The sequence below is a fragment of the Xenopus laevis genome, chromosome 2S (genome assembly GCF_017654675.1).
Source record: "Xenopus laevis strain J_2021 chromosome 2S, Xenopus_laevis_v10.1, whole genome shotgun sequence".
NCBI classification, from domain to species: Eukaryota; Metazoa; Chordata; class Amphibia; order Anura; family Pipidae; genus Xenopus; species Xenopus laevis.
In genome coordinates, this window is record NC_054374.1 from 132,541,223 (window position 1) to 132,567,693 (window position 26,471).

At 38.9% G+C, this 26,471-nt stretch overlaps 1 protein-coding gene across 3 annotated transcripts in view; it reads left to right on the forward strand.

Moving 5' to 3' along the window:
* The window catches only part of dtx3.S (deltex E3 ubiquitin ligase 3 S homeolog), a 46,693-nt gene extending 20,522 nt beyond the window's left edge, over positions 1-26,171 (forward strand). For all 3 annotated transcript variants that reach the window (XM_041584431.1, XM_041584430.1, XM_041584428.1), the window contains exons 3-5: positions 14,693-15,447; positions 22,097-22,314; positions 25,568-26,171. In XM_041584431.1, the coding sequence (XP_041440365.1) occupies positions 14,693-15,447; positions 22,097-22,314; positions 25,568-25,643 (1,049 nt within the window). In that variant the 3' untranslated portion in view covers positions 25,644-26,171. The remainder of the gene's footprint in view (positions 1-14,692; positions 15,448-22,096; positions 22,315-25,567) is intronic.
* The last annotated feature ends 300 nt before the right edge of the window (positions 26,172-26,471 follow it).

Here is a 26,471-nt window from a genome sequence, read left to right on the forward strand (position 1 = left end):
AATCGCATTGGCCGAGTCAAAAAGGATGCGCGTGCATGCACAAAAAGAATTTGCTCACCTGCCAGAGCGATGCGAGGGGACTGGTTGCCCCCCCAGCTTTGCACCATAGGCACATGCCTATTCTGCCTTCCCCTAGTTCTGGCCCTGCTCCTACCCATATTCATTTTTATGATTTACAGTAGTTCTCCTTTAACACCTAGGGTTATTAATGAATGTAGCCACAAGTGCAGTCATGCTAAAATGTATGCTTATGATGTGTGTACTGATGCCATTCATTAAAGTAACTTGCTTCCAAATACTCGCTGAATATCGCTGCAGCCATTATGCCTTTTCGCAAGTGTGTATATTGACACTTGGCAACCTTGGAGCTACTGACACCCTTAATGTGGCAGGATGCTGTTAGAAAAAATATGCCAATAACATCTCCCTTACAGATGCCTAAAGTGGATTGTGTCAGTAATGCTGTTTTTAAACTGGGCACCATAAGTGACACAGCCCCTACTCTCACAATGCAACTTGTACCACAATTTTGAACACACACACCTGCAATTGCGTTCATTTTGACAAAACACTACATGGTGGCTAAAAAAATCTGCATACTACACTGCATTTGTAAATGGCCCATGTGTTGGCATGGCAGTGTTACACTACAGAGCAGCCAGTATTTCCGAAATACACACCTGTTAACTGATTAATACACCCATTGTTGGCAGTTCCCCTGAGATACTTGACCAACGTCTGTATTCCGAGGCAGCAAATGAAAGGTTCTGTAAGTTACAGCTCCTTCAGAACAGTCTCCTGTGTCCTGCATCATGGGCAAATGTTTGAATTATTTTACACCTGTAAAATTCTTGCAAATTAGTTTTGTTTGCAGCTGTGGAAAACCCTCATGATGCCTATGCTCGGTGAAAATGACTGTTACCACGGCTACTGTTACACCTCTAGTGCAATTGTGCCATGTTTTTACACTGCATAGAGTGTACCAATAAATAACCAACAGCAGGGGTAATAGTGTGAGCCAGCATTAATCTATTTCCCACCATCCAGTGAGAATCAGCCGATACACATTATTGCCAAGTAACTCTCCGGTCCCTATGGGTAATATCTTGTGTAGGTCATTGAAAACTGCTTAATATGATGTATTTTTAAGCTGATTTGGAATAATAAATAATGCATATATGCAGTTGGGTTCGATTGCAAGTGTGATTTTTTTTCTGTACAGAACTCATTTAGCAAATTAAAGGACCAACTGGTTAATTTCAAGAAATGCAGTTCATTTACTCATGGTGCTGTGTGTTGACCATATAAACCAAACATACCTCTGGCTTTAGGGTAACAACGGTATAGGGGCTGTTAATATTTCAAAACATAATCAAATAGGATACCACAAATACAGGTATGGGATCCGTTGATAGTAGGGTTGCACCGAATCCAGGATTCGTTTGGGGATTCTGGTTTTTCAGCAGGATTCAGATTCGGCCAAATTCTTCTGGCCGGCCGAACTGAATCGGGGAGGGGAGGGAAATCGCGTGACTTTTTGTCACAAAACAAGGAAGTAAAACATTTTTCCCCTTCCCACCCCTAATAAGCATATGCAAATTAGTATTAGTATTCGGTTTGGTATTCGGCCGAATCTTTCGCAAAGGATTCAGGGGTTTGGCCGAATCCAAAATAGTGGATTCGGTGCATCCCTACTTAATAGGAAACCCATTATCTAGAAAGGCTGGATAGGCGTCATTTTATCCAAATAATTCAAATAAAAATGATTTTCTTAATAATAAAACAGTACCTTGTACTTGATCTTAAAGAAGATATAATTAATCCTTATTTGAAGCAGAACCAGCCTATTGGGTTTATTTAATGTTTACATGATTTTCTAGTGGACTAGATCCAAATTATGTAAAGATCTGTTATCCTGAAAGCCCCAGGTCCCAAGCATTCTGGATAACAGGTCCCATTCCTGTAAATGACATTTTCCCCTTTCTTTCTATTTGCTTTTTTTTTTTTACAGTTTTCCTGTAAATAATGTTAAATCTGAAACATTGGTTTATACATTGCTTAGTATCATCATGAAGTGTCCACATCAACCTTGAATACAAGCAGTTGTAGTTCTGTGACTGTAGTTCCAAAAAGCCGTATCCATCAGCTCTGATATCATTTATAATAGTTTAATGCACAGTATCATTGTTTAATTATCATATGTGATTATGGGAAATCTGTGGAGCTAAAAAGATGAAGCAAAGTGTCTGGATGGCATACTTCTCAGGGCATAATGGATTTTTGTTAAGCAAGTGAAATTGTTTACAGTGGTTGAACCATTATGTTTTCCAATAACATCTCATTCCTTGCTGTATGAATGTATTGCTCAAGATCCTTGTGTATTCACTGAGCGTTTGTAACGTTGTTAGATTTGGTTCTCGTTTATCTGTCTTTTAGTTTGGTAAAATGTATACCGGTAGGTGGCATCACCTTTTAATAGCAATATCTTTTTTCTTTCAATGACTTTTGGTCAGAAAGCTGAATAGGTGTGATTCATCTGTAAACACAATAAAAAAAACAAAAAAAAACGTGTAATAGTTGCTGTTCCCAAAAACATGAGAGTGATTGGCATGCTAGTATTCATGGTGACCACCGCATGCGGAAGCTAAAATTGCAAACATTTGCTTGTGTTTCCATCTCTTGTATAAGATGACAGTTTGTAGTTGATGTGATGTATGGTAGCTCAGTTGAAATAATGTCCTAAAGCACTATCCATTCTGCCACCATAAGAAGCATACAGCACTATCATGATCCACCTATATTTGCATGTTAATTTGATGTGCAGTTTGCTGAACCCCGTCTCGTTTTGCACAGGTTTATGAGATGCATGATCGGTCCATTAACTCACATGTCACTGGTAGAGTTTCCTATGTGGAAGTTGGAAATGCAAGTAAAATGGGAATTGTGTAGAGAAACCCTTGGCAGTTCTTCTCAGTAGCACTTAACAGTTAGTCAAGGTACATTAATTCTTTCTTGAGTTCTACTGAGCAAGCTTCATGGGTGTGTAACTTGGATAAGAAAGAGTAGTGTTCTTCTTCTGTTCTAGTAAATGTGGTTTAAGAAGAGATGAAGGAGCATTCGTCACACAGTGTATAATAACTGGGGCAGTGCTAATTGTGTATCTGGGTATTTTTTCATTGTTACAGATGCATGACTTTTTTGGCCCTATGTGTATTTTTTTCCATAGTTATTGTGCCTTATCTATCTGTTCTCATCCCAGTTGACAGGAATAATGTCCAACCTCTTTTATTGTAGTATCCATGAATCCAGAGAACATTTAACTGATAACCAAGCCCTGGCCATAAGGGGGAAAATATTCTGCAACATCTTTTCATTCTGCGACATCATTTTCCAGTAGAGCAAAAAATTACTTTGTTCCTTAGAGGCTGGTAAAGAAGGCAGTAAAAGTATACATCAATGGGGGAAATTCTATAAAGGGCGAGCTTTCTCCTGGGAAGGCTCTGCCATATTTAGCTCCACTTCGTCAGACGTTCAGCGCACACGCTAATTCATTAAAATGTGAAGTTAAGTCTTGGCAGATGAACACTGCCGAAGTTTCGCCAGCTAAAATTCATCAGCGCAAGCATTTCATAGCAAACTTTCGCTAGCGAAACTTTGTTAACACACTTACACTTAGGTCAATTTGAATATGGCGGGAACATATAGGCCAGGGGTGCCCAGGACATAGATTGCGGTTTACCAGTAGATACTGGTAATGTTCCTTGTAGACCACATTCATGCTGGAAGGAGAGGCATGGGACTGAATGTGGCAGAGGGAAATGAGTTTCTAAGCAGCCTACGGACCAAACACACATATTGGCAGGGGCTAGGCAAGAGAGGACCAGAAGTCTTTCTAAGTGAGAAGAAGAGTGAGCCAGAATCGCGCGTTGCCATGGTGGTGTTGTCTATGGTTACAGAGCTTCTCGGAGCACGAGCAGCGATGGAAGTAGAGAGTCGGGCTCTGTCCTTGGAGTTGGTGTCGGGGTCCGGCCTTGGGCTAAGTCCTGAGCAATGTGCCGCTCTAAGACCCTCCCTTCTCCTCTTGCAGCGGGATCTGAGAGTCCGCTTATGCGACAAAGTGCTGGGAGTCTGTGGAGCCTATGTTATAGCTATGTTATAGGTGATAAGGGGCCCGATCTACTGGAGGGAGGCAAATCCATCTACAGGTGAGTTCTGATCCACAATACATTCTGTTGGTGGGTTATTGACCTTCCCACCCCATATTCAGCTACAGGTGGGCACTGACCGTTTCCCTCCCAATAGGTGGTGGGTAGAACTGAAGGAGCCCTGCATGTTTTGGTCTCAGTAGAAATTGTTCCTGTGTGTTGCTGGTTGGTGCCTGAGGTTTCAGTGTAGCTGTATATTTGGGGTCAGTGCATGTTGTTCCTGCTAATAGCCCATTGGCATTTGATCTTCACAATCAGCGCTCAGTCCCCTCTCTACCTGACGGGGCCTGTTGCATGCAGAATCAGGAAACGATTGGATAGTCGGCGTGTCATCTCTTGTAATTTTTAATCAGTTGGACATTTTTAAAGTAGGGTTTGGACATTTTTAAAGTAGGGTTTGAGTAGAGGTGATGCAGCTGCTGTGGAGATGTGAAGATGAAGAGCACAATTTTGGTGTAGTATTTGCTTTTTTTATTATAAAGAGAGTCAGAAGGGGATAAGTCGAGTCATGGGGACAAAAAACTGCATATTAAAAAAAAACCAAAAAAAAAAAACCCTGTATATGAAACTTGCAAAGAATGAATTACTAGTAAATATTGGGCCAGGGGACAAGCATGAATCTATACTTTTTGGTATGTATATAGGACTCTACGGAGTTTTGCAGCAGGCTCCTGTGCCCAGCTGTATATAATACATTATAGTATTATAACCATTTTGTGGCCTGGGATACTTGTTCTTGTGCCGTACGGTAGACGGCCCACTATTTTATCAAGGTAGATCTCCTGATGGGAGCCAGGTGTCGAGAGTGAATCCCAGGATAACAAAGTCTGGGCACCCCTGTTATAGAATATAATTTTATAATAATAAATTTAGAATAATATATATTATCTATATCATGTATTTATAATAATATGATTTTAAGCAACTTTTTAAATTGGTCTTCATTTTTAACAGTTTTTTTTTTTTTAATTACTTGCCTTTTGATTCTTTGCAGCTTTCAAATAGGGGCCCCATCAAAAAACAAATGTCTACAAATACAGTATCTAGTTCTCATTACTTTTCATCTGTTTCTTATCTTTCTCTTCAGGGTCTTTCCTATTTATATCCCGGTCTCTTTTTCACATCAATGCATGGTTTCTAGGGTAACTTGGACCCTAGCAACCAGATTGCAATTGAAATTGCAAAATGGTTAGCTGCAGAATTAAAGGGGTGGTTTACCTTTAAGTTATCTTTTAGTATGTTATAGAACGGCCAATTCTAAGCAACTTTTCAGTTGGTCTTCATTATTTATTCTGTATAGTTTTTGAATTATTTGCAGCCTTCTTCTGATGCTTTCTAGCTTTCAAATGGGGGTCACTGACCCCATCTAAAAACAAATGTTCTGTAAGGCTACACATTTATTGTTAGTGTTACTTTTTGTTACTCTTCTTTATATTTAGGCCTTTCCTATTCATATTCCAGTCTCTTATTCAAATCAGTGCATGATTGCTAAGGACATTTGGACCCTAGCCACCAGACTGACATTGCAAACTAGATAATTGCTGAAATAAAAGCTAAATAACTAAAAACCACAAATAATAAAAAAATAAAAACTAATTGCAAATTGTCTTCAGAATATCACTCTCTACATCATACTAAAAGTTTGTTTAAAGGTGAACAACCCATTTAAAACAACTGATTTTTTGATGTATAATGGAAACTTGCTTGGAATTACATTCTCTTTCATGTCAATGTTACGACAAAGTGCCCCTTTAATACAATAAAAGGCTATCATGTTTTATAGTGAATTGGATACTGTTCAGTATAGTACAAGCATGGTCTGTTATTAACCTGTATATTCGATTTATTCATATTAAGAGATGTAACTATTTTTATCATAGACTCCAGTAAAGCTGTGGCCTAGGATGGGTATATTGACATGATGGTGGCTCTATAGACTGACTGCTCATCTTTTATTTTTGTGTGCACTATTGATCAGATATAATTGCTAAATCATTGTGATCATCAACAAGAAATAATATATAGATTTGCGTTGTTAATCAAAAGTAGAATGAATCAAGGTAATGCCCATTAGATTCTAGATGATGTTTCCTTATTCCATGAGTTACTAGAAAGAATCATTATATAGAAAAGTCATCTTTCTGTAAATGTATTCAAATGTGACCCCTCTCTTTCCAATCCTGTTACAACAACCCTAGTGTTTGTAAAGCAAGTCTAAAACTGAGATGGAATATCCATGCTGTATAGTGTGTAGATTTATCTGGACAGTATTTTCCTGAACTTCCATGATCTGTGCATTTGGACAACGTAAAATGTTATATGTGTCTAACAACATATCAACTAGCAATAATCATGTCATTGGCTAATGGTTATTAAAAGGATACTGTCATGGTAAAACATGTTTTTTTCAAAATGCGTCAGTGCTCCTCCAACAGACTTCTGCACTGAAATTTGTTTTTCAAAAGAGCAAACAGGTTTTTTTATATGTCATTTTGAAACTGGCATGGGGCTACAATATTGTCAGTTTCCCAGGTGCCCCCAGTCATGTGACTTCACTGCTCTGCTCTGATAAACTGCACTGCAATTTGAAGTGATATCACTCCCCTCCCTTCAACCCCCAGCTGGCCATCAGCAGAACAATGGGAAGGTAACCAGATAACAGCTCCCTAACACAAGATAACAGCTCCCTAGTAGATATAAGAACAGCACTCAATAGTAAAAATCCATGTCCCACTGAGACACCTTCAGTCACATTGAGTAGGAGAAACAACAGCCAATGGAAAGCAGTTCCATCATGAAATGCTGGCTCTTTTCGAAAGCAATTAATCAAGCAAAATGACCTGAGATAGCTGCCTACACACCAATATTACAACTAAAAAAAAAAAAATTTGTTTGGTTAAGAATGAAATTTTACATGATAGAGTGAATTATTTGCAGTGTAATTTAGAAATAAAAACTACACCATAAAAATCATGACAGAATCCCTTTAAGGAGCCTGATCACAATAGCATGATAGAGGAAATCTCTATTAATGACTATATAAGGGCAATGAAATTACCTTTGTTCTCTGCTAACCAACAGATATTTCCAGAGGACAATTGGATATACTTTAGAGGTTAAGAGAGAGAATATTTTATATTAAAATGTAGCCTTTCAGTTGATCACTCTGTATCAGCTACAGTAGATACTAGAAACTTGATAGATGTGTCTTTTCAAAACCTCACCCTCAATGTAATTATGTAACTAATGAGCTGGGCCTTCTTATCACTGATTATGGGCTCACAATCTAAATTTTGTAGAGCTACTTCAGATGATTAAAATTACATTTCTGCCTTCATAAAAGATGATTGGCTCATGTTTTATGGCAGAAAAACATGATGAAAATCAGATTTATTTGTTGTAGTAGCACCGGTTTCTGCCAACAGCCAGTTATTTTTCACAGAGTGTTAGCTCTATTGCTCTCAGCCTGAGTTTCTTCTGTAGTTCAAGATAAGTGGATCCAGGCCCGGATTTGCGGCAAGGCCGCAAAGGCCCGGGCCTAGGGCGGCAAAAAAATAGGGGCGGCATGCCGCCCAGCCGCATTATGGGGACGTGTGCGTCCCCATTCAATTACAGCAGCTGCGCCGGCGTTTTTTTGCCGGCGCGCTGGGAAGGGGAGGTGGGGTGGGCGCTAGGACCGCGCGGCCGCCTGGTCGGGCCGCGCGGCCTAGGGGCGCCCCTCATTGAAATCTGGCGCTGAGTGGATCCACTCTCTACCGCATCCCTATGTATCTGCCAGGGGCGATCGTATTGCCCAATGTCTGCTACCGATCCACGCTTAAAACTTTAGTGTCAGATTGGGTCAAAGGGGGCTGCATTGCTAGTGCAATTATAGTGCTCTCTGCATTACTGGAGCCAAATTTCTGGTAGAGCAGGAGCAGCTCTGGTAAATCAACAGCAAAAGAGAGATCCATTATTAGTGAAAAAGTAGTCAAATCAATTAAAAATTACAAATACTATATTAGGACATGCATTAGCCTAACACGTTTCATGCCAAAAATGGGCACATGCTAATATACTCCTTCTTGGCACGAAACGCCTAATAAAGATTTTGTAATTTTTAATTGTTTTGTCTACTTTTTCACTAACAGTGGATCTCTTCCCATCTTTTGCTGTTTATTTACTTTATCAAAAGATGAATAATCCCTTGGACTGAGGGTTTTCTGGGATGTGCAGGCCCGGCCACAAAGGCCTAAGGTGGCAGAATAATAGGGGCAGCATGCCGCCCAGCCGCTTACCAGGGAGCACAGTTCCCCAGAGCTCCGGTGCAGGCACGCATGCACATTTCATCATCTGGACTGGAGCAATGGGGATTGGCGCACAGGAAATTTAAAAAATTATTGTATCTCCAGCGCATCCCCAGTGTTTTTGAACCAATGTGGGTGTGGTTGGGCAGCATGCCACAGCCCTAAAATCCTGCTGCCCTAGGCCCGGGCCTAGGTGGCCTTTCCATCTAAATTGGATTTATTAAATTTATTTTGTAAGCAGCCCTGGTACCTGCCTTGAAAAGTACAGCTTCCGACCGAGTTCAGGTACACAGCGTGGAGCAGAGATCGAAAATGCCTGCTTTCCCATTTTTTTGGCCGGTCTTTGCTCCTTGTACCTGCATTTCAGTGCAGATACATGGGGACGGGAATAAAGCGGATCTGCTTCTCATTGACGTGTTATTAAATATCATTACGATCATTTCAAGTAAAACATATTCTTGCAGTGATCGACTTAATCACAGAAAATCGACTCCTTTTTTCATTTTCTTGCATTTAGTGATGGGCAAATCTGCCCTGTTTCACTATGTCAAAAATTTGAAAACTGCAAAAAAAAAAAGCAAATAAATTTGCCAAAAGCATTGAAGTCAATGGGCATTTTTTTGTGTGACAATTTTTAAACTATCCATTAGAGTCTAAGGGGCAAATTCACTAAAGTGCGAAGCGGCTAACGCTAGCGCAAATTTGCCAGCATGACGTCATTTCGTTACTTTTTTTACGATTTACTAACAGGCGCTGCTGAAGTGGACCTACTCTAGCGCTACTTCGCACCCTTACGCCAGGCGAAGTTACGCTATGGTGAAGGGATGTAACTACCCTAACTCACTAACTTGCGCATTTTACTGACTGATACCTCTTGCGTCAAACTTGTCTTCGCCACCTCAGACCAGGCGAAGTGCAATAGAGTAGATAGGGATTGCTTTAAAAATAGTTGAAATTCCCAAAAAATGCTGGCGTCTTTTCCTTTTTTAAGGGTGATAGGCTGAAAAAGATTGTAATTGTTTTTGGGAGTACCCTCCTTCCCCCCTACATTTCCTAACATATGGCACCTAAACTATACAGTGGGCACATGTATAGGGCAAAATAACACCTCTATTTTATTTTATGAAGCTTTCCCAGGCTTGTGTAGTGCAATGTATTTGCTGCTACACATATGTCCATTGTACTTTAACTTGGCGCGTATGCAAATTAGGCATCGCTAGTGTAACTTCGCTAGCGTAACTTCGCTTTGCTACCTTTCGCCTCCCTGAGCGCAAATTCGGATTTTAGTGAATTAGCGGCGCCCTGGCGAAGTGAGGCGAAGTGTGGCGAAGCCTGCGCTAGCGCAACTCCGCAGGTTAGTGAATTTGCCCCTATTTGTTTTTTTTCTCAGTTAAACGTGGAAAAATATTTCCCTCCATCCCTGCTCATAATTAATCCGGATCATCAAGAGTATATGTTTTACTTATGTTTTACTTATATATTTTACTTAATCATAAAGTTATCCAACAGATTCCAATTTGGGAAAAGACAAAAAACCATGGCTTACAGTTCTTACCGTGTGCCATTACCCTAAAGGGCTAACATAGATCAGCATAGATCAACATCAACTTTGCAGCTGATCTGCGGTGGGCTTTGTTAACTTTCCAGGGGATAAAATTGGATAGGTCCTGGAAAGGTTGAATGAGAACACATAGAAAATGCAGCGTTGTGTCCATGTAGGACAATTTATATACTAGCAAAGGTTAACTGTTGGTTATGCAGAAGTGGCTTGCAGTAAAGCAATGATATGTGGAACAGACCTGCAGGAAGATTGGGATGAGAAGGGAAAGAGCTTTTGTATTTTCCCAGGTCATGTGTCATTAATTTAATGTTATTGATGCTTGACGTGACAACCTTTTGCCTTACGCTTACTTAACCGTAAATAAGAGCAGTAGTTATCCAGGCAAATAGGAATGAGAAAAATAACAATAGTCACACATACATCATTTCTGAGGGACACCCTGTTGTAATACAGAAGGCTTATATCAAAAGACATGAAACTCAGATGAAATACTTATCCGGGTCTCTGATGAAGGGGGCTAGGAGCTTTATAGTGGGAATAAGTTTCACAGATAGAATATTAGGGGTCATGTAAAGCCATGAGTATGTAATTTTCCACCGTGACACATCACATGATGCTAGTCATTCATCCCCAACCAGTAGCTCATGAGCAACATGTTGCTCTCCGTGCCCTTGGATGTTACTTCAAGTGGTCTCAAAGCAGGTGCTTATTTTTGAATTCCAGGCTTGGAGGCAAGTTTTGGTTGCATAAAAACCAGATGTGCTGCCAAACAATAGCCAATCACAGCCCTTATTTGGCACTCCACGAACATTTTGTCATGCTTGTGTTGCTCCCTAAATCTTTTTATATCTTAATGTTGCTCACGGATGAAAAAGGTTGGGGAACCCTGTGCTAGTTGATTGGGTGAAAATGCATCAATTTCACTGTTCAAAAAGGTACACAGTATGAGCTTCTTAATTATGGGTTTGGCATTTGTACTAGGGAAGATATTTGAAGGTCTGTAACAAGATTACATTTGGTATTATGTTTTTTTGCAATAAAAGTAGTAATTACCATGGTGTTGTAGATGACAAAACTCTGTTGTGCACCAGAAACTGATTGCAGTGATCAAAGGGGAGCTATCACCGGAATAAATATATATATTTGCCAAGCTATAGCGGATAATTAAAAATCTGTTTCACTGTACTTTTATTACTTTTTAGTACAATTTTTTTAGATATTTAATATTCTCAGCTTTATCCCTCAAGTTGTTTTTTCTATCTGTGAAACTCATTCCCACTATAAAGCCCATAGCCCCCTTCATCAGAGACCCTGATCAGTATTTCATAGAATGCAGACTAGGAGAAAGGACATCAAGTCCTAACAAGAGATCAGATCTCTCTTAGTATAAACTAAATAACTTCTGAAGCTAGATGCATTTTCTAACTATACAGTGGGGCTCAGAGTATTGGACCAACTAATATGACTGAGATTAATATTAGTAATTATTTCTGTGCCCCTGAAGAAGACCCCCGACATTGGGGGGTTGAAACACATTGAATATTATGCAATAAAGAATTATTTTGAATTTATTCAATGGAGTGTCCTACTCTTCCTTATAGATGTATATCGGTGATCTTATAGGTGACCCCTGCAGTGAGCACAAGACGTACTTTTTTCTATAAATGAGTTTGCAACACCAATCTCTACTATATCTTTGTGCTCAGAGTATTGGAACAACTCATTGCGAGAGAAGAGAGACCTTCAAAATGCTATCCCACAATATGGTAAAAATTTGAATTCATAATATTAATACGCTTTAGAAGTAAGATTTTTCTCAAGGTAATATGCTTACTTAAATGCATTGATAAGTGAAGGGTTCTTTGGTGAGATAAATTAAAACCTGCTTATGTTTTAACACCTATGGACATTCAAACATGAGACATTGAACTGAGAATATAATTAAAAGACAAGTGAAAATGCATAGTTTCCAAACTCTTTGCTCCTCTAGTAGGACTGGTATAGCTATTCCATTGGTCTAGTGTCAGATGGGGTAGAAATCAGCCTGCTGAAATCCACAGGCCTATTTAAGCCTCAACCACTAGCAAACTCCTCTTCTTGTGATGGCTCTGGTGCAAACACACTTGGTAGATTTCTTGGGAAGAAATGTGAGACTTTGCATTTCAAACCGAAATGCACGAAGTGTGTTTGCGCCCAAAACTGACTCAATAGAATGCTTGGTATGTTATACAGTATTTGATAATCCTTCTGAGCATCCTTGTTAGTCATGCAACTTAAAAACACTCAGCACTTGGAAATGTTACATATACAGGAATAGGATCTGGTATCCAGAATGCTTCCCAGATAAGTGATCTTTCTGTAATTTGGATCACCGTACCACGAGTCTGCTAAAAATCATTTAAACATTAAATAAATCCAATAGGATTGTTTTGCTGCCAATATGTATTTATGCAGATTAGTTATCATCAAGTACAAGTACCTATTTTATTATCATTTTTAAAAATGTGAATTATTTGATTAAATTTGAGCCTATGGGAGATGGTCTTTCCCTTATTTTATGTTTTCTTAATGACAGATTACCAGATATGGGACCTCATACCTGCATTAAGGATGCTGCTTGTCACATATAACATTGCTTTCCAAAAGTCACTGAGATGCCCGGGGGACCTTAGAGAGGCACAGGACAGAATTATAACTAAACTTGTAACCCCATTGTTGGAATCTGTAACTCTAGCATAGATCACATAGACAGATAGTTTGTTCTTGTATTCTTCTATGCTTTTAGTCTGCCAGGGCAGTTGTAAGAACTCACTTCAAGGTCTGCTAGGTTGTAGTCAGTGAAGAAAGAGGACTAGGGGAACAGGGGAATTGCCTTGACCTTTCAATCCATGTGCTATCTCTTTTTCTGTAAATGCTCCATAAAACATGAGCACTTGTGTTCTGCACAGGAGCTGCAATAAACCCATGAACAGTGACCAGAATGTATGTCTACCTTTGGTGAGCAGTTAGACATTGCTGTGTGATGGGGGGTGTTTTAGGCAGTAACCAGAACCAGAATTGAATACCTACAACTCCTGTGTTGGTGGGAAGTATATTCATATTTATTATCTTCACTCTACTGTTCTTTGAGTTCAGGCTTCTGTGACATTATTCATTATACTGTATACCCATTTCAAATACAGCTGAGTAGGGGGGCTTAAACTGATGTGGTTCTGAAGCTACAGCTTGTGATTTATATATTGGCTAATATACCCCTTTTTTGTTCATTAGCTTTATAATAGAAAACACTAAGGAGGCTGATTTTCTGTAGATGATATACAGGTCAGGCACAATTTTGTGCAGGTGGTACACTATCTCATATAGTTTAATTTTTGTAGTTAACCTGTGGGTCTACAGTCTCATATATACCATATATATATATATCCATAAAGCTGCAGCTTTATAACCGTGATGGGCTTTCAGCACACCTTGACAGACCTTTATCTCATTTCTTATAATAAACCAGTGATGCCCCAGTACAGGGATAAGACCTATTATCCAGAATGTTCGGGACCTGTGATTTTCCAGATAACAGATATTTCCATAATTTGGATCGGCTAGAAAACCATGTAGACATCAAATAAACCCAATAAGCTGGGTTTGCTTCCAATAAGGATTAATATTATCTTCGTTTGGATCAAGTACAAGCTACTGTTATATTATAACAGAGAAACAAGAAATCATTTCTAAAAATTTGGATTATTTGATTATAAGGGAGTCTATGGGAGCCGTTCTTTCTGTTGTTAGGAGCTTTCTGGATAATGGGTTTAAAGGAACAGTAACCTCAAATAATAAAAGTGTTTTAAAGAAATAAAAATATAATGCAGTGTTGTTCTGCACTAGTAAAACTGGTGTGTTTGCTTCAGAAACACTACTATTGTTTATATAAATAAGCTGCTGTGTAGCAATGAGGCAGTCATTCAAAGGAGAAAAGGCTCAGGTTACACAGCAGATAAGCTCTATAGAACATAATGGTGTTCTCTGTTATCCACTATTTAACCTGTGCCATATATTCTTTTTTCAATTTCTGCCATTGCTCCACAGCAGCTTGTATAGTAGTGTTTCTGAAGCAAACAGATCAGTTTTACCAGTGCAGGGCAACAGTACATGATATTTCATTACTTTAGAACACTTTTTTCGTGTTACTGTTCCTTTAAGGATAACAGTTTGCCAGGAGTATAGGATGAGCTGTTATAAATAAATACAAATAATAATAATAAAATTGAATAATTCAATAATAAATTTTAGTTTGAGGTATGAAGATTCTTTATCATGCTGGAATAATAATATTATGTGCATAAGGCTAAGAATAGTTTTTCCCTAAATGATTATTTGTTGTTTGTACTTATATATTATGTTACATGATCTTGAACTAATGAATTCCCCATATCTATATTTCAAAGAGTATGTCATGTAATATGTGCAAAGGTTTTTTTGCACATGACAGCATTAAAAGCTGCCGAGATTTTCTCACCTTGAGAATGCCAAAGTTGTTTTCTTACCACTCGCAGTAAGCAACACATTCTTTTTTTATACAGTATGTTATTTTTCTCTTATTTGCTTCTAAATTTAACTCTCACCTTCTCTTGTTTTTTGTTAAGTTTCCTTTGTCTTGTCCAGAATGGCAGCCTGTGGAGGAAACATAAAGAATAAAGTCACAGTTAATAAGACCGTATGGGACTTTCTTAACAAAGAGACCCCTTCCAAACTTACAAGACTGTGGGAAGAAAACAGAGTGAGGATACTGATTGATGGTGAAACATCTGAAATTTATGTTCTGCGACTTTCCCCTGAAAGTCATGTGCCTGCAAATGCTCTTTATCTAGCTAGAAAGGCACTGAAATCCCTTTTAAAGGAGACCGAGAAAGAGTTGAAGAAATCATATAAACAGCATCAGTTGACTGGATGTATGGCTTATGGTGATAAGAATAACGAGCATGCAACAGAGCTGCACATCCGAGGAACATATTCCAGGGGGACACAGAGCTCTGGTGGCAAAGGACTTCCTGGGTGTGCAGGAGGGGGGGCTAGCAGCAGTCATAGCAGCTCTCGAGATCATAGAAGGGAAGACCCTGAGGATGATCGAGAGAACCAATGTCCTATTTGTCTGGGTGAGATTCAGAACATAAAGACACTAGAGAAGTGCCAACACTCGTTCTGCGAGGATTGTATTACCCGGGCACTGCAGGTGAAGAAAGCATGTCCAATGTGTGGCCGATTCTATGGGCAGTTGGTGGGCAACCAACCAGAAAATGGTAGAATGTTGGTATCCAAGGACTCCGGCCTGCTGTTGCCTGGTTATGAGAAATATGGGACCATTATTATACAGTATGTCTTCCCACCAGGCATTCAAGGGGTAAGATATGGTATATATTTTACATTCACCTACTATGACAACAAAAAAACATTATCAGATAAACTAAGTAATTTGAAGAGGCCATGCTCACAGTTCTTATGGTGCAATAAAGTTCTTTATTGTGGACATGGCTAATGATTCAGCTGAGACACCAGCCTTTTAAAAAAAATGCCTTTTGCACAAATTCTGCATGTAGAGAGACATGATGTCTGATGCTTTTAATAGAGTGAACTTTTCTAGACAAAAGGAGATACCCTATAAGATACATTGGATCTAACTGTCAATGATTATCTGACACCCAACTGCTGCATGAAGAGAGAATGAAGAGAAACAGATGCTGAGAGAGGGATAGTGAACATAAACTTGATGATTTAAGAAACAATGCAGAATATTTAATTGATTGTATTTAGAAGTTTCTTATTTCAGTATGAGGAAGCTTATATTAAATTTTCATTTTCACGATAGTTCCCCTTTAAGTAAAAATATTTAAATTCTTCACTGAAATATTTCACATTTAAAATTATACTTTTTATAGAAAAAACAACATTAATAGCATAGTTCTGTACATAATAGGGCTTATGGCATTCAAACATACAAACTAGCTACCTTGCAACACTCTAAACCTTACACCGGATTTTTATTCGGTAGCAAGGTGCAGAGGTTCACATTGAGGTTCTTCATGGATGCAATTTTGTGCTCCTTAGGGCTCTTGCTCTATTTTGGGATAAGTAAGATTAGCCGTAATGTTTTTAATGTGTTTGCAATACAGCCTTTGCATTGATGAGAGCCTTTTTTTTACATTTAAACCAATCAGTATACATATAGATGCCACTTTATAAGGTCACACAAAGAGAAGTTTGCTAACCTTGCAGCTCTGCTTAGCAAGCAGAATGTTACACGATGGCTTCATGGATAATGATCATTTTAGCAACATGATGAAGTATCCATGGGAGATACCACTGAGTGAATCATTGCTCTGTAGGAAGGCAGCAAGCTGTAAATACTACAAGGTGATTATATATATATTCAAGATGTGCAGAAGAGAGCAGTCGTGCCTTCACCATTTACCTTTTGATTGTTGCCCTTATTACAGAATCCTTCTTCAAACTATTATCTGGAGACACCTTAGTGAATCCCAACCAGTGGCTCATAAACTAAATATTGCTCACACCACCCCTTTCATGTTGCTTCCAGTGGTCTAAAACCATATGTTATTTTTAAATTCCTGGTTGGAAGCAAGTTTATACTGTAAAAGACCAAGTAAACTGCCAAACAAAGCCTCCTACATGCTGGCAGGCCACATATGGGCTACCAAATGATAGCCGCAGGAACTTTTTTCATGCTTATAGGGATTCTGTCATGGGAAAACATTTTTCAAAATGCATCAGTTAATAGGGCTGCAGAATTCTACACTGAAATATGTTTTTCAAAAGAGTAAACAGATATATGTAATTTTAAATCTGTTATGGGGCTAGGCATATTGTCATTTTCCCAGGTGATCTCAGTCATGTGACTTGTGCTCTGATAAACTTCAATCACTCAACAGCCTCATCAGCAGAACAATTGTAAGGTACCCAGATAACAGCTGGCCTGACACAAGGAAACAACTCTTTGGTACATATGAGAATAGGGCTCAAAATCCAAGTCCCACTGTGACTTCTTCAGTTATATTGAGTAGGAGAAACAATAGCTCATCTAAAAGTAGTTCCATTAAAAAGTGCTGGCTCTTTCTGAAACCACATCACCAGGCAAAATAACCTTGGCATATCAGTGGCATAACTACATGACCACAGCCTAGATAATACATTTGCATCTGGGCCTTCCAGCCTGCCCCCCACCTAGTACATACCCACACCTCCTGCCCCACTAGTAGTTACACCATTGTAGCAGGTCAGTTGCTCACAACAGAAAGAGTTTGTAGCATTCCCAACTAAATACATATGTAAAATAATCTTGTGACAAAAGAAGCATTTTTTCAGTAGCCTGAGGGAAGCAATTAACTTGGATTTTTTTATATATCACATTGTTCTGCAAAGTAAAATTGTTCAACCCACATGCTAAAAAGTATACATATATATCATCAATTCATCATCATCATCATCAGTTCTTACATTTATTTCTGGTGATATGTATTTCTGCAGCACTCAGCAGTTTGGAAAATGTTAATGAATACATGTACAACATGAGATATATTTCATTTGGAGTTCATCTCCTGTTTGTATCTGTATATGTCATAGTTGAGGGTCTTTGCTAAACTCACTGGGACATCTAATAGGGAAACCAGCTCATCAACCATCAATCAAAGGCATTAGAGATAATTGTTTGAAACAGAAACAGAGCTGACCTCTAACAAGCATATTTTTAAATGAGTAATCAGGGAATAGACACAGGGGACTTTGTCTCACTGAATCATAGAATGTCATCCATGCTTCTCTGTTCTTGTCTGCTGTAGAGAATGTCAGTGTGTCTTTGCTGGCCATTCAGGATTTAGTATATCAAAGATCTTGTTGTGCTTCAATGCCAGAGTATGGCCATTGTTTTGCAACTCCTCTCTATATTGGCTGATGTTCCTGCAGTCTGCTACTCAGGTAATCGAAGAAAAAGATTAGTGTGAAATAGCTGCCGGCAGGGACAGTCTGGCTACACTCACATAGTACATCTACAGCAAAAAAAAAAGCAAAAAAAAAGGCATTAAATTACTTTAAGTAGAGCGGCCAGTGCTGAATACTAAGGCAACAATGTTTATAATATCTAAAGGCATTATCATTTCGCTTATAAACCTCATTCAAATAAGCATGGTAATTGTTTAAAGGTTACATGATCCAACAAATCCACTCTACAATGAAACCTGAAAATGTTAATTTTAATTCCCTAAGAAACAATTATACAGGCATAATAGCTGCTTGTGCCTGAAACGAAGACCTGATCATCTGCTTTTTTTTTTTTTTAAATGAAGGTTTTTGTTACATATGTCACCTGCTTGCCCTTCACTTACATAGCATACGTTCTGGAAAAATGCATTTGGCTGATTTTCTTTTCAGCTGGGAATTCACCCAACCGCAGGCAGTACCGGGAAGATTTATATCAAAGACAAGATCTTCAGCAAACAAAGTCACAAGCATGAAATTGCTTTTAGCTGAAATGCAAATGTTAATAAAGAAAACTTTTCTGTCCATTCTCATGAACGCTGAGAGCATATGTGCTCCTTATTGCTTGTGTTTATGGGCAAGCTGCACCATTCATAAAGTTTTGCGTTAGTTTCACATTCACATAATAAAATCATTTGTGAAGGCGCTGCCTAGAATTACTAGCTGGATATTTACAGTTTGTTGGAACGTTCTCATTAGTTGGGAACAATAACTCACTCTGAACGTCTGTTTTTTTCATTGCATGGGAATGTAACTCTGGTAGAGCTGTTAGCAATCATTCCTCTTTTGGGAGCTTCACAAATTTCAGTTTTAAAATGTCTTTTGTATATGTTGTAATCTTAGGTTTCTACAGGAAATCATTGAGTTAAAGGAACAGTTCAGTGTGAAAATAAAAACTGTGTAAATAGGCTGTGCAAAATATAAAATGTTTCTAAAATAGTTAGTTAGCCAAAAATGTAATGTATAAAGGCTGGAGTGACTGGATGTGTAACATAATAGCCAGAACACTACTTCCTGCTTTTCAGCTCTATAACTCTGAGTTAGTCAGCGACTTAAAGGGGGACACATGGTACATTTCTGTTCAGTGAGTTTGCAATTGATCCTCAGCATTCAGCTCAGATTCAAAAGCAACATGATATGACCCATGTGGCCCCCCCTCAAGTCTCTGATGGGTTACTGCTTGGTAACCAGGGTAACCATGGTAACCAGTTAGTGTAAACCAAGAGAGATGAAAAGCAGGAAGTAGTGTTCTGGCTATTATGTTACACATCCAGTCACTCCAGCTTTTATACATTACATTTTTGGCTAACTAACTATATTAGAAACATTTTATATTTTGCACAACCTATCTATTTACCAAGTTTTTATTTTTACACTGAACAATTCCTTTAAGATGGAGTAGTGCATGCCAAGGAATTACGCCAAAACCAATCAGAGGTGTAATGATTCCAGAATCAGCTAACTGATCATATCTGACTGTATATCATATATATATACTGTAGATCATATACTGTATCTATCATCTATCTATATATCTATCGTCTATCTATCTATATATCTATCATCTATCTATATATCTATCATCTATCTATCTATCTATCTATCATCTGTCCATAAAGCTAAGGAGTTCCATGACCAAATAAAAGCACCAGAATGGAGGCTGAATGCTTTTATAAAGGTCATGGAGCTCCGAGGTGACTTCTAATATCCTCATATTTTACAACAGAGGGTGCTTTATTTATTATAATACACAAGTTTAAAGGAGACATGTAGCATAACTAAAGAACCCCTCCAATCCTGTAGGCAATGATGAATACTATATGCTTATTTGGTTTTACTTTTGGCAAAAAATTATTTTATCTTTAAAAATGGACCCTTTATTGGAGCTCCGTATAGATATGCTGTGGTTCCTGTCCATCCTTCAAATTAGGGGTTGGGGTATCCTAACAGTTGCTCCACAGTAGGAGGCCCATAGCCAATCACAGCCCTGCAGTTATACAGGCAAAAGACAGGCTTCAGCTCCCAATCAGATCAGCGAAGCTGCTGATTGGTTCTTGACCTACAGTAAAGTGTGCTGAGTGCTGTCAGCCTGTGGAGCCTGGGAAAGGAGGAGGCAGGAAGTGGAACAGATGGGAGGGACTAGTAGGGTTACCAATAATTAAGCCTAATGGGAAACCGAACCTGGTTAGGGTGAGTATGGCTAAAAGGAGCCAAAATGCCCTTCACTAGCAATTTACATGCAAAGTGAAGCCTTCTGAAATCAGAAGATATTTACTTGTCTCATGTAGGGATGGGAGAATTTTTTCGCCTTGTTTCCGCGCGGAATTGACACCCATAGACTTGTATGGCATCGTGCAAAAAAAAAGACGTGCAAAAAAAACTTTTGGACTCCCATAGACTTTAATTGGTGTCAGTGACATTTCGTAGGCGGTGAATTTTTGATGAAATGGGTCAAATTAGCCCATCCCTCATGCCATACACACAGCACTGCCAAGATACTAAAAATAAGAGTTTTGATTCTCCCATAAGGCATCATGGGCGGAGACATGCAAATCACTCCTTTATGTCCCTTTGGCCAACTATGCATCCACAACCGCTGGTTTATAGCACAGATACAGCCTAATGGTTCAGAACCATATATCCAAACTTGCAGACAGCCTGTTTTGAACTTGTTAGATTTCATCAGTGCAAGATATTGCAGCATGGCTTCTGAGGGGTAGGACTTGGAGAGTAGCAAAATGGGAAACCAAATCTGGTTAGGGTGAGAAGGGCTCAGGGTCGGACTGGGGGGCCCGGGGGCCCAACGGGACTGCTGGTCCTGGGCCCCCCTCCGGCCCCCTGCTGCGACTCGCAACTGTGTGAATGTGCCGCTCAGTGTGCATGCATAAACAGCGCCATGGGCATGCGCATCGATGAAAACTTTTTTTCCCCCCAAAATTTAAATATCGGGAGAGGGAATCTGGCCCGGCGGAGGCCCACGCGGGTCGGGGCCCACCGGGTTTATTCCCAGTGTCCCGCCGCGCCAGTACGACACTGGAAGGGCTAAAAGGAGCCAAAAAGCCAATAAGCCTGAAATCCTACTTTTCTAAGCACAATCCTTCTGTGTTTAAAAGAGTATATTGCACTGGCACATTCTTGTTTTGGCACAAAATGTCTCCTTTAAGTGAGTCTTAAATTACATCACCCTGGTTAAAAGGATACAATTTACAGGATATTCATGGCTGGTACAGAACCATAAGAAAAAACAGTATTTGGCCAATAGGGTATGCCATACATTTTCTTTGATCTGTCTAATAATACTGCATTGTTATGTTTTTTTTTTCTAATCTGAACTGTTAGCACCGATATTGAATTATTGGTAGGGTGTCGTTGGGCTCAATACAGAATTTCTAACCTGTAACACCTCTGAAAAATATACCTCTAACTTCATATTTGCTGTTGAGATATGTTGTCAGGGTGTAGTATAAAAATAGGTCTTAAAATATGCCAAAAAACTATTACTTATTAATGCTGTCATCAATGTAACCCTAATGCAGTTAACTGGCAAACCTTTTCCCTCATAACATGGTGTTAATGAAAAACAGATGCATATTTAAGACTTAGCAGTTTAATAGGGTTATAATCATTTTGAAAAAGGAGATAAACATGTATTTATGTCAGTGAATTTTCCCTCTTCAATTAGCGAATTCATTAGCCAGTCTGTACATAGTTTTTTTATAAAGGATTTATTTTAAGTTCTTGTCAAACACCAATGGATGTGTCTAATATGAGAACATATGTCGGCAACAGAAAGGGTTAGAAAATGAATGCAACTATGCTCAAAGAGCTGTACATATTGGCTAAAGCGCATCTAGATCTAGGTTTTTTTTTCAATTTTATCCTGTTAACGCTAATACGTGATGGAATCTATGATTCCATATATAAATTAGATGTGGCTTTCTGTGTGACAGACTGTGAGTAGCATAGATTGGATTTACTAATATATCCTTTCTTTTCTGCAGTCAGAGCACCCCAACCCTGGAGTAAGGTATCCGGGGACAACACGTGTGGCTTACTTGCCTGATTGCCCTGAGGGAAACAAAGTTCTCACGCTATTCAAGAAAGCCTTTGACCAACGTCTGACCTTTACCATTGGGACTTCAATGACTACAGGACGGCCCAATGTCATTACGTGGAATGATATTCACCACAAAACTAACTGCACAGGAGGACCACAGCTGTAAGTACATGGGATGATCACCCTCACTATTTCCCTGTACTTGTGGTGTTAGCAACTGCTCCAAATTTACAATAAGATTTGTTACAAAAAAAACAACAATTCTTTTATCCAAGGAAAAATCTAGATACCATTACCAAAGGTGCATCTGGTCCTCAAAAGCACCAAGAGTTTGGGATTAGGCTCTGCCAAAATTATTAAATCACTGATTCCTTCACCTACACTAAAATCTGAACCTGACCCTTAAAGGAAAACTATACCCCCAAAATGAATACTTAAGAAACAGATAGTTTATATCAAATTGAATGACATATTAAAGAATCTTACCAAACTGGAATATATATTTACATAAATATTGCCCTTTTACATCTCTTGCCTTGAACCACCATTTTGTGACTCTATCTGTGCTGCCTCAGCGATCACCTGACCAGAAATACTACAACTCTAACTGTAACAGGAAGAAGTGAGGAAGCAAAAGGCAGAACTCTGTCTGTTAATTGGCTCATGTGACCTTACATGTGGTTTGTATGTGTACAAAGTGAATCGTACGATCTCAGGGGGCAGCCCTTATTTTTTAAAATGGCAATTTTCTATTTATGATTACCAAATGGCACATACTACTAAAAAAGTATATTATTATGATAATGGTTCATTTACATGAAGCAGGGTTTTACACATGAGCTGTTTTTCTCAGTATCTTTTAATAGAGACCTACATTGTTTGGGGGGTATAGTTTTCCTTTGAGGGTGTGAAATAAGAGCTCAGCACAGAATAACTCATCTACTTGTATTTATTTCTGTGGAATTTTTAGAAGTGGGGTGAACTTTAACTTTCACATTAAAAATATGTTTTTCTGTGGCATAACTAGAGTGCGCCAGGCCCCCATGCAAAAAAAATCTTCAGAGCGGTCCCGCGCACTCCGATCCCCATCTGACCCAACCCTCCCATCCACTTCCTGCCCCACCTCCGCCCACTCCCAGCCCCGTGCCCTGCCCTGTGCCGACTTGCACCCTCTTCCCTTTCGCAGGTTAAAGAGCAGCTGGGGAGTGGGGCTAATTCTATGCAAATAGTGCAGCCAATTGCTAATTCATGAATTTATAATTACGCCACTGTTTCTGTGGTGAGCTCTAATTTCACAAAATGTAATGTCCCTAAATGCTGTTTTTGACTGTAGAGATTCCTAACGTATAACTGAAGAGGTTTCAGATATATTACAGGTTGAGATGCTCAATAGGTATCAGATCTGTTATCTGAAAACCTGTTATCCAGAAAGCTCTGATTTATGTGAAGGCAATCCCATATACTCTCTTTTAAGCAAATAATTCTAATTTTCTAATATTATTTACCTTTTCTCTGCAATAATAGAACAGTAGTTTGTACGTGATCCTAATTAAGATATAATTCAACCTCAATGGAGTCAAAACAATTCAATTGGGTTTATTTAATGTTTTCATAATTTTTTTATAGACAATGAGATACTGACACACAGAAATTAAACTCTTTTTTACATCTATCATAATATCATAATATTGCTTTGAAAGCAACTTTGCCATAAAGTATTTGCACAATGTTTTTACATTACCTGTCTTATCAGCATGACCTATAGGTAACTTTTAGGGGCCGATTCACTAAGGGTCGAATTTCGAAGTTAAAAATACTTCGAAATTCGACCCTCGGATTGAAATCCTTCGACTTCGAATATCGAAGTCGAAGGATTTAGCGCTAATCCTGCGATCGATCGATCGATCGAAGGATTTTCCGTTCGATCGAACGATTAAATCCTTCGAATCGAACGATTCGAAGGATTTTAATCCAACGATCGAAGGAAAATCCTTCGATCAAAAAATCACAGGCAAGCCTATGGGGACCTTCCCCATAGGCTAACATTGACTTCGGTAGCTTTTAGCTGCCGAAGTAGGGGGTCGAAGTTTTTTTTAAAGGGGAAGTACTTCGACTATCGAATGGTCGAATAGTCGAACGATTTTTCGTTCGATTCGTTCGATTTCGTTCGAATTCGAACGAATTTAACCAATTCGATGGTCGAAGTACCCAAAAAATACTTCGAAATTCGAAGTATTTTTCATTCGAATCCTTCACTCGAGCTTAGTGAATCAGCCCCTTAATGTACATTCATATTTTAAAAAGTAGTTTTTTAGTGTCAGTATCACTTTAAGTTATGGAGATCCAAATTACAGAAAGACCCCTTATCTGGAAAACCCAAGGTCTTTCTGTAATTTGGATCTCCATAACTTAAAGTGATACTGACACAAAAAAACTACTTTTTAAATTATGAATTATATGAATGGATCTCAGGCCTCATGTCATTCTTGAACAAATTGCCTTTTTTCGAACTTAGCAATTTTTTGTTCATGAATTGTCACCAATATTTTCTTAATAAAAATAAAATGTGCTGAAAATTGCCAAGATGCCTTCAAACCAACATAGTGGCATATATTTCATCACTACACTCCATATAGTTGAATGTAGTTAAAAATTCTCACATTTTGTATTGGTACAATCAAGAGAAAAGTTGTGCACATTTCAAAAAGTCTTCTTAAATCTTCCCATGATATGCCATCTACAGAACTAACACGAAATGTGAGAACATTTACATGGTAAGTAATAGGTACAAGGCAAAGAAAGGCGCACTCAGCAACATTTTGTGAGAGCAACATTTAGTAAATAAATGTTTAATTTCTTTTTCAGATTTTGATAAATCTGCTCCAAGTAACGTTTCTCAATTACTGGAAGCAACATGTCCAACAAATAAAATCATCTTGTTGATACATATTTTATCAAGTGAACATAGGTACTAGTCTATCACCTTTAAGGGTAGAGAAATGCTGCTATTTCGGGAGATTAGTTGCCCAGTGACAAATCGATTCTTCTTCGGGTGACTAATTTCCCTAAACTGCCTTCCTGCCGGCTAGAATGTAACCGGCGGGATGGCACTCGGATCATTTTGGCTTTCTGAAGTCGCCCAAACTTTCCTTGTGAGGCAACTTCGGGTGATTTCGGAAAACAAAGTGTTCCGAGTACCATCTCTCCTGTGATTTACATTCTAGCCGGCTGGAAGGCAGTTTAGGGAGATATGTCGCCTGAAGAAGAAGCGATTTGTTGATGGGTGACTAATTTCCCGAAATAGCAGTGTGTGTCTCTGCCCTTAGGAGCATGAGTAAAGGGCCATCTTGGGAGCACCCAGGGAAGGCAACTAACAATTTACAGCTTTATAATCTATTTTGTCTTGTGCTTTTAGATTTGGATACCCAGATCCAACTTACCTGCTGAGAGTCCAGGAGGAGCTCAGAGCCAAAGGTATCACAGCTGACTGAAGGAACTGTTCTTCACAGGACCAGAAGAGGAATATAGACAAAGGAAATTGTGTTTGTTCTGTTAAGTGGCTCAAACAGCTAATTCTTCATGTGGAAAAAAAACTTGCCTCTCTTTTTTGCCATCCTCCTGCCATCTTAGCTTTTTATTCGAATCTGCTGGACTACAGAATACAGACAAACGTCAAACGCAGATCTGGAACCTTGGCGAACCATTGAAACGTGACACTCTACTGCCATGTTGAACATGGATGATGATTTTTTTGGGTTTACCTTTGTGGTGAATCAGTTTGAGATACTGTGAACAATGAGTGCCAATACTGAACATTTTACAGTGGAAGAGACACGCAGAGAATCACTGATGAATTGCCTGTAGCAGTCTTGCTTCATAGCTGGTTTAGTGCTCATTTCTGATTCGCCTATAGTGTTTGGCTAGAGTTCTGAAAAGAATAACAGCAGTCTGTGGGATTAGCAGTGCATTATGATTTCTTCAGTTAAAAAAAATGGTTTAATAAACTTGGAGTTGCAAAATGTTTTGGGTCTTGTAGTTTAAAAGGCATTAGAAATAGCGATGGACGAATTTCTCCCGTTTCAATTTGCCGAAAAATCCACAAATTTCCTGAGAAATTTGCAAACGGCGAAACATTTTCGAAGAAAAATTGTGAAACTCGTAAACTGACGCCAGAGTCCAATTTTGGCGATGGCGTTAAAGTCATTCAAGCGAATTTTCGCAGTAGATTTGCGAATTTATTCGCTGGTGGCGAAATGCCCATCACTAGTTAGAAAGGCTCAACATGTTCGCTGTTGCGGTGCATTCTGGATCTTGTAGCT